Source organism: Poromitra crassiceps (assembly GCF_964638095.1).
Source record: "Poromitra crassiceps genome assembly, chromosome: 13".
In the NCBI taxonomy this organism is placed as follows: Eukaryota; Metazoa; Chordata; class Actinopteri; order Beryciformes; family Melamphaidae; genus Poromitra; species Poromitra crassiceps.
In genome coordinates, this window is record NC_139644.1 from 32,057,209 (window position 1) to 32,069,293 (window position 12,085).

The window sequence follows — 12,085 nt, forward strand, 5'->3', positions numbered from 1 at the left end:
CTAAAGATACTACCCACCCATTCCTAGTTGTGATGGTATCGTTTCTCCTCTTGACCATTAAAGCACTTAGGAGTTGGTGTTGGGTCCCTTCTTCTTTCCGAAGGTGGGCACAACATCCACAAAACGCCTGTTGTACTGGATGCGGCGTTTAGCACGGCCAGTCTTCTTCTTCTCCTGCTTGTCAACCTTGGGTGTATTCCCTTTCACTTTTCCCGCACAAGCTAGATGACCATGGACCTTGCCTCCCAGCAGCCTTCCAGCCACCTCCAGGGTGCAGTGCTCAGAGACACCGCAGGATGCCAGGCAGGACTCATCCTCCAGTGGGCATCCAGCAAGTAACAGCACCTGGTCCTCAAGCAGGAGACCTTCAAGAGCTTGGAGATGAGCCTTAATGTCTGCGACAGTCTCCTCTCCGGTCACCTCAAGGCTGTGATTGTTCTGGGCATGCAAGAACAGCCGCCGACCTTCGGCTTGGGAGTCCGACATGTTAACCGCAACGCCAAGAGAGCTAGCTCCCTTGGCGGAGCTGATTAACATGCCTTTATACTGGGGAGTGAGTTTAACCAATCCACTCTATACCACACTGGACTCACGAGGAATCAACGCTGATTCACCTCGGTTACACTCACCCCCTTAAACTCACTCCACACCCACTGGGCATCCGGGTCACAGCACCAATGTAACAGCATTGTGTAGGTGGTACTTGCAGCAACCCATGTTAAGGGCTTGTCCAGGGGTGGGTACGAACCGCCGACCTTCGGCTTGGGAGTCCAACATGTTAACCGCAACACCAAGAGAGCTAGCTCCCTTGGTGGAGGTGATTAACATGCCTTTATACTGGGGAGTGAGTTTAACCAATCCACTCGCTACCACACTGGACTCACGAGGAATCAACGCTGATTCACCTCGGTTACACTAGTCAATCAAATTGATCAATGGTTGGGTCAGAATTTGCCCTATTGTAAGAAGAAGTGATGTCACCTGTGATGTCACATGGCAATTGTGATGTCATAAGTGATGTCACGCAAGCAATTGTGATATAATCAGTGATGTCACTCAAGCAATTGTGCACCGCGGAACTAGCCTGGGTAAACCCATCCCCCACGTGACCTGCTCTCTGAGAGCAGGTCACGTGGGGGCTGGGTTTACCTAGGCTACCGCGGAACCACACCTCTCTGCATTATTAGAACAGTGAGATAAATAAAGCCTTGGCCACATTGCATATATGGTCGCAGCTATTGCGAATTCGTGCTTGTTTCCCTCCCGACTATATTTATTTATTTATTTATATATATATTCCACACTTATTCACTTTGTGCAAGGAAATACAAAGAATAGCATTTGAAGCAGTAGAAACCATGTTGGCAAGATTTGTTTGCAAGCCCTCAATGTAATCCTCAAGCAGAAATTGCACTATCCATGATCACCACGCCTTGAAAAAATAAAAATAAAACATGCTCTGATCATGTGAAGTCGCAAATTCAGATTCAGATTCAGACATTTCAAATGTTAAAAAAAAGAAAAGGGGGACAATTTTTTTTTCTAGGAACAATTTATTTATGGACATATTACAAACATATTTTTTGCTGGTACATGCACTCAGACATTTTGGAAAAGCTATCAACACAAGATGAGTTATTAAGGGACTGCCAGGTATTTGTAGAATGACACCATAAAAACAGCACACTTCCTGGTAATGAAAATTTAAAGCAGAACAGTTTCTGTTATCTGTCAAATCTGTGAGGAATGGAATGCACTCCTTTCTCCATAAAGATCACTCACTTTAAAAAAAATCCTACTCTTTTTCCAGAACAACCTCACCCTTACTAGGCGAGATGTACATTTCCAGTCTGATCGGCAAAATGCTGAGTTAAAAACAAGAACACAGTCCATTCATGGAGCCTCTGCTTCCTCGTCCACCACCGCCGCCGCAGTAACTGCTGCCCATTCCGCCCTGGTTACTAATAGTCACTGTAGGCTCCCATACTGCCTTGGCTGCTGTATCCACCGGAGTAACCGGAACTCAGCTGGTCACCACTGTAGGACTGGTTGCCCATGTCACCCATCATCTGATTGCCGTAGGCGCCATTACTGCCTCCTGCCGTTGAGTTCAGGAACAGTTCCACATAGCGCTGCTGCATGTTGGCTTTGTCCTTGGACATGGCTGCCACAGTATCCTCTACACCTGCCAACCCAGTCACCCTGACATCTGGCCTGATCTCAATGTGGCCCTGCACTGGATTGAATGGAGAAAAGGAATTGTGGATGTCCGTCTCTGTGGCTCTGTATGGGAGAACACAGTGGCCTGTTGTGCTCTGGAAGGAAGAACCACCGTCGCTATAGCACCCATTCGATACACCTCCTCCATTACCTCCACGACGCATGCTGTCACAGGATCCCCCTCGGGGCATCATTATGTAGCCACGACCACCCGAGGGTCGGTCATAGGGGCGGGGTCTCTGCATGCCCATGGGCTTCCTCTGGGGTTTGTAGTGGGTCTGCACCTCAGTGTGACTAATACTACTCCTGAAGATCTCAATGTACCTGTGCCCTATTCTTTCCTTGTGTTTCCTTAGAGCCTTTTCAGCTATATCCTGTGAAGCAAAGTGCACGAAGGCCTCCCCCGTATTCCTCCCCTTGTTGTCCACTGGCAATGTTATCCCATTTGGCATGATTTCCAACCCTGAGAAGAACTGTACTATCTCCTCCTTGCTGCAGTCAAAGGGAAGGCCTCGGAGCCGGACCAGCCTATCTCCTGCTGTTTCTGGAGAGTTTGGACCAGTGTGCTTCATGACCCAGTCCATTTCAACATCGTTGGATTTGAAAACCTCTACGTATCTATGACGCATGGTTTCTCTGTCCTTCTTCAGAGCAATCTTCAGGTCGTCCTCCGTCTCCAACTTGACAAACGCCTCTCCACTGGGACGTCCGTCTCGTGTGTAGGTAAAGTGGATGCCAGTTCCATTGCTGGCAATTTTGCAATCAGAGAAGAACCTCTGTATTTCATCCACTGAGCAGGACCAGGGGAGACCCCTGATGCGTATGATATGTCCCTCGTCAGCCATGTTTGGTCACGATACCGGTAATTACTAACGTAGACGTAACACATTTTGTATGGGCGCTCAAACCTTCCACTTATGCATAGACATTGTGACATCATCAATGATGTCATAAATCACTGTTGATGTCATACCCACTGATGATGTCATAGACATTGTCATATTCTTAAATTGGACGACTCTTGTCACAATGACATCACTTGTGATGTCATCAGTGTTGTCCCTCGAGCCATCAGTGATATCACTGATTACGCCACTGATGATGTCACAATGTCTATGACCACAATTGTGATGGCATCAGTGATGTCACTCGAGTCATTAGTGATGGCACAATGTCTATGACCTCAATTGTGATGTCATCAGTGATGTCATGTCACAATGTCCATTACCCGGTATCATTGTGATTTATGACCTCATCAGTGATGTCATAGCAGCGTGAGCTGTGATTGATCTAAGACGATGCCATAGCAGCGTGAGCTGTGATTGGTCCGCTGTAGCGCCCCCCATGGGTGCATTTTGTAAAAATTTTACCTGCACCAGATTCATGCCAGACCCCTAATAAAGTGTTTCAGCAGATTTTGGAGGCGATTGGAGCAACGGTGCATCTTGCAACTCCAGACGGACAGACACAAACACACACGCACACACACTCGCGCAAGCATCAAATGTCTGTGCTCCAGTTCCTTCTTGATTTTTGGCATACAAACTGTCTGTGGTTTTTAGATCGGAATCTCCCTTCTGATTAGCACATAAAACCTTAGCGGCTTTGCAAACATCCAGGAGCACACATTGTAGACCACTCACTTTGATGTAGACGCTCTTGCCAGTACCGGTGGGACCAACGAAGATGGTGGGCTTCTGGTGAGTGATGAGCAGCTCCATCAGTGCTGTGTAGCGTACCGTGTTCTCCGTGGGCACAATGATCTCGTTGAATTCCACATCCTTACATATCGGGGGTGCAGTCTTCAGCTCGTCTGTCCACAGCTCCCACCTGCCCGTGCCCTGCAGTGAAAAAAGGAAGAAAAGATTCAGTTTTCATAAACATGACATGGGGGGGGACTCCAAAGATCTGAAAGGAAACAGGTTGTAGTGCACCTGTCCAAGCAGAAATAAAACACAACACTGAATATTTTTTGAATGATGCTCCCGGATAAGTTTAACTCAGTTTGATTTGACATAGAACAGAGAATACCTTCAATTAAGGCAAGACTTGGGAGGTGAATAGGCCGTTTTCCCTTTCTAGTCTCATACTAGCCAGCGATCTCCACTTCAGTAGCACTTACATTCACCAAACTTTCCAGTTTTATTCCTAACTATATTCTGGGTTTGTTCGTACTGTATCATTCAGAGCCTGATTTGTATAACATTTTATTCCTAAAAAGTTTTTAGTAAAAGTTTTTTTGTTGTAAAAATGTGGCAAAAATGGATTTTGTTAAGACTGTTGACATTTCTAATATGTCAACAAAATGAAACTATAATTCTGAACCTGGCTTTAGCCAATGTTCAGATTTCTGTTCTGGAAGTGTATGCAAATGTGCACTTATTTAAGTATGAATGCCTCATTTGCATATTTAAAAATACTATTTCAAAAAATCTTTTACCCTATTCACCTGAATGCAAATATTTTGATGTGGTGGCGATTTACAGTTTCCCACTGCCTGTAGCTTTCCAGTAGCTAGTTGACCAGGTTGTGATCCTAGAAGGTCCTAGATATAATTTCTGGGGCCCAACCTTTTATAATATTCCAAAAGGTGGGTTTGCCCAATGTTTTTTGTTTTGTTGTTTTTTTTACCAATGGGCAGCACTCTGCTCTTCATAACTTCATAATTATCAGGGGAATTGGAGAATCCTAGGAAGATGCCCACCTCTTTAATGAAGCGATACTGGTAGACTGTTCCCACAGTGGGCAGGGGCACGGTCAGCTGTTTGGGTGGAGGCTCTACACTAGCCAGGATGCCATGGCAGACCCTGGTCTCTTCACTCAGGGGGCCATCAAGTACCTCCCGGACCAAGGCGTCGAACTTGACCCGGCCCGACTCATCACAGCTGGCACCCACTGACCACACCAGGCAGAAGACAAAGATGCCCTGTGGAAAGGGAAAGTCCAACCTTCGGTACGTTTTGGCTGCAAAGGTAAATTTCACTACTCGGAAAAGGCACAGAGAAATGTGTCATGTTATATTGTAAAATGAATGCATGACATTCTATTAATCCCTTTTTGCTTGCTTGTGTAATGCACTATATTATTGCTATACTGCAGGCTGCCTGGGATTAAGTCATTTTTAGGGCAAGGCCACCTTGGCCTTTGATAAATAAAAACCAATGGTTATTAAAATGCTTTTTCCCCCCCAGTAATTTTCCATAAAAAATAAATAAATATCCCAATAGAAGAATTAAGTGCTGCAGTGTGATACAGCACATTATGTAAGATGGCTCAGACTGCAAAGGAAATCCACAAGTTTATTTTAAGGGCACAATGGCCAGTTCAACACAGGGCATGTCAAACTGCCAATTCATGCACAATTCATGACATCACTGGTCCACAACTTAACTCAAATCAACTCTCGATAACTGTCAAACTAAATGAATGCCGGAGTGGGTGTTTTGTGTGTGAGTGCGTGTCTTGTGTGTGTGTGTGTGTGTGTGTGTGTGTGTGTGTGTGTGTGTGTGTGTGTGTGTGGTGTGTGTGTGTGTGTGTGTGTGTGTGTGCGTGCGTGTGTGCGTGTGCGTGCGTGCATGTGTCTTAGATAGTAGGAGACAGATTAGCAGAGACACAGGGAAGAAGGATCTGGCCGAATTTGATCGTGGGCCAGAAGCGGTTATGACCATCTTCCATACTTTTCCATACGTATCAGACACAGCTCCAAACAGAAGCAAACCACCGTCTCACCTCCAACCAGGAGCAAATATCCCTCTCATTCATGCTCTTCATCTTGGCTTCGTCGTGGAACTCATCCATCATGCAGTCCATCAGGTTCATCAGGGACTTGACTAAGTTGGTGTCAGAGGTTGGGGACAGCTCCTGAAAGCAATCACAAGACAACCAAATGCGCTCTAAAAAATAGAATTGGAATGTGCTTGTGTGTTGCTGCACTGTCTTTGTCTGAGAGTGAACCGAGACAAATTCCTATCAACTATGTTGACATGGCAATACATTTACTGAATCTTGGATTTGGACAGCGAAAAGATATTACAGTTTATATCAGTTAAAAATAAAAAGTAAAAACTAAATTATATCTGCTTCCAAAACATACAAGACATGATGTAGAGTACATCATTTAAGTATGATTTTCCAACACTTCAATACCTTGGTGGCCTTCCTAATGAGCTGTAGGCATGAAGCCAGTATGCGGTCAAAGAGGCTGGTGATCAGGTCCTTGTGCATGCTGCTGACTGTGGCGGGCAGGGTATTGAGCCAGGACAGCATAAGAGGCCGCCAGCCCAGCATGTGGGGCTCCATGTAGATCATGCCACAGCGAGACACCTGCCACACAAGCACACGCATACATGGAACTTAATTCACACACATCTGAAGAATCAGGGTTCTGACCAGCATCTCCGATGGGAAGTAATCGATAAGCACTCAAATCCGGCAAGTCAGCGCCTTCAGCCTTCAGCTGCTTCTCACCGTGGCGGGCGAGGCCACCTCCAGGTCCATGGGCTCGAAGATGAGACTCATTTGCGGGGACATCTGGATGATCTCTCCGCTCATCAGACACAGCTTCTTGTTGTCATCCAGCACAGTGTTCATATTCTCGATCCACACCGCGTCAACTGGGCCGTCAAAGATCAGCCATTTCCTATCTGGGCTCTGGGAAGGAAAAGAAACCGGTTTGCTTGAACCGCGAAGGTACATTTTCACTTTTGAATTTTATTTTCTAAATCTTAATCATACATACATACATACATACATACATACAGTCAGACAGACAGACAGACAGACTTACGACAGTTAAATTAACTCATCACCTCTTTACCTTCAGATGATAGGATTTTTTTCTTTTCTTTTTTTGCTTTAAACCTTGGGAATTCAAGGAAGAGTCAAGCTAAACTTTCCAGGAGGTTGCCCCCTGCAGTACTAAAACATTCAAGAGGAATTTGCAAAGTATTTGTGGAGCTTTCAAATTTAGACAGAGAAAAGTTTATTTTGTTAATTCTGTCATCCCTCCACCCACATCTCCCAGCCTCTCTCTCTACTAGCTTTCACCTAATTGGAACGTCGCCATGGGAAATGTTGATCTGTGCGCCTACATCTCAATCTCATTTTAAGAAGACATATTGTAGCTGTAGGGCGGTACAGTAGAATAGTTTTCACAGACATCACCACCATCACAGTAGCCTGAATGCCTATTTTGAGCAAGGGTCGGTCCGCTGTCTTGCATCAGTCACAGATGATTTTTCAAGGCTGTAAATAGCTCCATGCCACATGAAAGGACACAACAATAACTGAGCAGATTTCAGAGCAAGATTATCATAAACTCAAACAAAAATGGTTTCACCACACACACCACACCTCCTATTAATCCTCCGACTGCTCAGTGACCAACAGCAGAAGATTCGGTGTGTGGATTTACTGCACAGCTCAGGCGAGAATGTGTGCATCTTCACCTGTACTGTATGTAAAACTGCTGCTGAATCAAAGCATGCTCAGTAAACCTGCCGTGGTTCAGCGAAGATTGACTGAATGTCTGTCTGTCATTTGACTGATTGACCAATTGGTCTTTCCGTGTCTGAACCTAAACCTGTTTGAGCCGAGGTCACTGGAGGTCACCGGGATGCTCATGAGCAGCTACTGTGTTTTACCTGTGAGCTGGCGAAGGATCTGTAGCTGACGGCGAGGACGCCATCAGACCACTCGTGAGAGACGGGGTCAAACTGTCCATACAGCTGGCCCATGGTGATCGACTTGGGGTTGATGACTGTGATCTGCACCTGGTTCTCATCCATCAGACCCTGGTTCCACACACGCACAAAGATGCACGCAGAGAAAACACACACACACACACACACACACACACACACACACACACACACACACACACACACACACACACACACACACACACACACACACACATGTATTAACAGTGGAGTCTCAGTGGAGAGTAGAGGAGTGAAAGTGCCAATTAGATATGGAGGGATGATCAGGTGGCGTCAACAGAAGGAAGGCCTGTTTGGGAATTTTGCCAGGGCTCCGGCAGTGTCAGGACCTCAGTTTAACATCTCATCTGAAGGACAGTGTTCACTCACAGGACAGAGTCCCTGTCTCTGCCCTGGGGTATTGGGGGTATTATTCAAAAGATCAGAGGGAAGAGCACCTCCCACTTCCAACACCAGGTGGTCTCCCATCCAATCAATTAGTACTCATACTAGTTCAGGTGTAACACAAAGAAGGGTTCTGGGATCGGCAGTGCGGCAACTTCCCGCAGGCTTTGGATTCAGGAAGCAGCTACAGAATGTGGAATATGAAAGTGGAAGGATCTTAAAATGGGAAGGAAAAACAGAGTGCATGACAGAGAATGAGCAATGGAGGATTTGGGGAAAGTCATCGCTCTCATTTCCCTCTCCCGTCTCTTCTGTGATGAAAACACGCTGCTGCACTGCTTCATCCATCATTCTCAAAGAACATGAAGTCAATGAGGAAGCAGGCTCCCATGAGCACGGCCTTCATCTTCACGTCCATGTCCAGCGGAAACTGAATGCCAAAGTTGTCCGTGTCTGTGAAGACCTCCTTCAGGAGTCCACCCCACTGCTTGCTGATGCGTCCAATGTGCTTGTCACATTTGGCCTCCTTCAGCTCAAAGCTGACGTCCCGGCAGAAGATGCAGGCGAAGCAGGGCCCCTCCAGCTTCATAAGTGTCTCCTTGTTGGCATCCTGGATGGAGAAGCGCGGCAGACAGGGGTGCCAGTCCTGCTTCACATAGCCAATGGTGGTGCCGGGCGGCGCCTGGACCTCCAGCTCCTGCTGGCAGCAAGGGAACCAGGAGAAGCCACAGCGGAAGGGTCGTATGAGGTGGATGACCTCTCTGTCCATGGTGTCCTTGATCCGCATGTCGAAGCTGCGCAGGGCGCCGCAGCAGTTCCTGGTGATGCAGTCATTCTTCTCATTGGCATTGTAGATCTTCTGGCCCAGGCTGTTCTTGATCTCGTACTCGTTGTTGGTCTCAAACCCGAACGCGAACCCGAACGCTTCTAGAAGTTCCACTTTTTGGTGGATCAGAATTTGGTCAACCTCTGTGAGGTACTCCAGGCCAGTTGGGATGCCAACAGCAACCACAGCTGGAGCTGAAGCCGGGCAGATCTCCTCCGGAGACCCTCCGTACTTTGGCCCACGCATGGGACTCTGGGCCGAAGGTGGGCCATAGCCCCCCGGGCGTGGCTGGTGGATGACAGGTTGTCCTTGCTGAGGGTGACTCTGGGAGCCCATGTTGAAGCCTACAGGTGGAGCAGGTTGAATGGGGTCTCGAGTTGCACCAGTCCTGCTTATAGCCTCTGGGAAGGACACCATCAGTGTGTATCATAAATCACTGATTTGTCCCCAGTGATGTCACTCGATGATCATCAGTTATGTCACTCTAGCAATTGTGATGTCATTTGTGATGATGTCACCAGTGATGTGTTTACTTCTGAGCATGCTCAGTTGATGGATTGTGGGAGTGCGTTGTGGAATCGCTGCCCTATTATAGTAGTAGGATTAGCTTGGGAGGAGATAACACATTTGGTTACTGTGTTTCCAAATGTTATGTAGGAAACTGTTCAATGATGATTGGACGAAGACTTGTACAGTAGTAGATGGTGGGGAGCTTGCGGCCCCCACAATCTCCTCTCCATGCATCATCATGGCACATACTGACAATTCTTTGTTGGATGACATCATTCACACCACAGCCACATGTATAGTTATAAAAAAATGCACTTGGTTTTTTTCTGCTTGCCTTGAAGAATTTACATTTAGTCAAGTCAAACTGGCCAACATACAGTAACATCCACAACTGCCTGGGGGGCAGGGGGTGCAATTTTGGTCTCATCTTTGAGACCAAAATTGCTCTGTGCTGCTTGATTGTTACTGACACCCCCCCTGCACACACACACCCACCCCCCACCCACCCGCACGCACGCACGCACGCACGCACGCACGCACGCACGCACGCACACACACACACACACACACACACACACACACACACACACACACACACACACACACACACACACACACACACACACACACACACACACACACACACACACACACACACACAGCATCTCTCCTCCCACTTTGGTCCAGTGAAGTTCACATTGAGTCACCAAAACACCAAAATGCAAAGCCCCCACCATCCGCTGCCATGAAAATAGAGCCCAAATTCTCACACATTTTCACACACAACACACACACACACACACACACACACACACACACACACACACACACACACACACACGCACATGGCTACACACTCCTATATTCGATAAGGGAGCCATCTTGAAAAGACGGTGAAAACAAAGGGTAATTAGCATCTGGATCATAGTGTGAGGAGCCACTCATTTGACCATATTTCCACTACCAAGTCTCATAAATGGCCTGGCAGACAGATCACTGTCGCTGTGATAAAGAGCCTCTGCTAACTGAGCAGGAAAAGCCAAAACCGCAACAAACGGCATTTCAGAGACGAGGCGTCACCTCAAGTTAAAAGGGATTGGAAGGAGGGCTGCAGGGGGGAAATAGAGAGAGAGGAGGGAGGGCGGACATGATGGGCAGACGTGCAGCGACGACGAGGATGACGATGATGAATGTGGCGTTAGCGTGCGTTCTTCATCTGTCTCCTTGGTGGTTTTGCCTCGCAGCCCTCTCAGCCATGTACTGTAAATACAACAAGCCAGTCCTGCTCCTCAGTGGGAGATTGATGACCGCTAAACAAAGAATACAGTTCTGACCAGCTGGATGGATGCGTTTCCCTGGGCCAAGCATGTAGCTCAGATAAGCTTTGGATCATCAATGAAACTATATTTTTTTACTTGATGTGAATGAAGGCTTATGGTTCTTTATACATTGAGCAAGTTTCATGTCCGAAAAGAATAGAAAGCCAGTTCGAAACTTATAAAAATATACATTTTCATAAATGCAGGGTAATCAAACTGAAATCAGGCTGTTCTAAATTCTTGAGAAAGAGTGACCAGGTAAATAAATGTATGTGAGAGCAACAGCTGGACGTAAAGGACAACTAATGGAATGCAACCAAGAACACAAATTGGTTTGCAATGCCTACAGAGCAGGACAATGTGCCTACAGAGCAGGACAATGTGCCTACAGAGCAGGACAATGTGCATACAGAGCAGGACAATGTGCCTACAGAGCAGGACAATGTGCATACAGAGCAGGACAATGTGCCTACAGAGCAGGACAATGTGCCTACAGAGCAGGACAATGTGCCTACAGAGCAGGACCATGTGCCACTTCAGGAAGCAAGGAATAAAGTGTGATGACTCAAACATTTGGCCTAACATGCCTTTTTATGTAAGGGTTATTCTTTTGTAATTTCTCCACTACTTCCATTACCAACTGATGGAGTGCTTAGTCTTGTTCACAGATCACTTAACTTCTATCAAAATTCTTTCTCAACTTCTAAATCCATCACTGTCACGTTCTGTAACATTTACTTGGTATTACCAATTGTCGACAGCTTTTAAGTGCAGTCTCCATCATTCTCTACAGCCCAATGGGTAGACTTGATCTGGTACCGTACCTTTTTATAGATGTCGTGCAGGGCCGCTGCCAGCACACGGTAGGCACAGGTCTTGCCTCCAAAGGGCTCACCCACCAGCATGAAGCCATGCCTCACAGTCATCATCTCAAAGATCTGCAGGATCTTCTCTGCGAAGAAGTCCGTCACCTGCAGGTTCATGCGCTGGCTGTTCTCCTTGATGGCATCCAGCAGGATGCGGTAATCTGGTTTGGGCAGCTTCACCCCCGGGAAGAGGTCAGAGGTGATGCCCTGGGATGGAGGGGGAGGTGGAAGAGAGTGAGA

General features: G+C 46.9%; 1 protein-coding gene and 2 pseudogenes across 3 annotated transcripts in view; all 3 read right to left on the reverse strand.

Moving 5' to 3' along the window:
* dnah7 (dynein, axonemal, heavy chain 7) overlaps nt 1-12,085 on the reverse strand; it is a gene marked incomplete at both ends in the record, with an annotated part of 53,697 nt that overhangs the window by 26,819 nt on the left and 14,793 nt on the right. The window contains 7 exons of the mRNA XM_083649852.1: nt 3,864-4,061; nt 4,925-5,146; nt 5,950-6,081; nt 6,367-6,543; nt 6,688-6,870; nt 7,863-8,012; nt 11,804-12,052. Coding sequence (XP_083505978.1) covers nt 3,864-4,061; nt 4,925-5,146; nt 5,950-6,081; nt 6,367-6,543; nt 6,688-6,870; nt 7,863-8,012; nt 11,804-12,052 — 1,311 coding nt within the window. The remainder of the gene's footprint in view (nt 1-3,863; nt 4,062-4,924; nt 5,147-5,949; nt 6,082-6,366; nt 6,544-6,687; nt 6,871-7,862; nt 8,013-11,803; nt 12,053-12,085) is intronic.
* On the reverse strand, nt 1,962-3,065 carry LOC310788299 (heterogeneous nuclear ribonucleoprotein H pseudogene; annotated as a pseudogene). The gene has a single exon. The product of its transcript is annotated as a heterogeneous nuclear ribonucleoprotein H pseudogene (transcript).
* LOC310787823 (phospholipid scramblase 2 pseudogene) lies at nt 8,498-9,567 on the reverse strand (annotated as a pseudogene). The gene has a single exon. The product of its transcript is annotated as a phospholipid scramblase 2 pseudogene (transcript).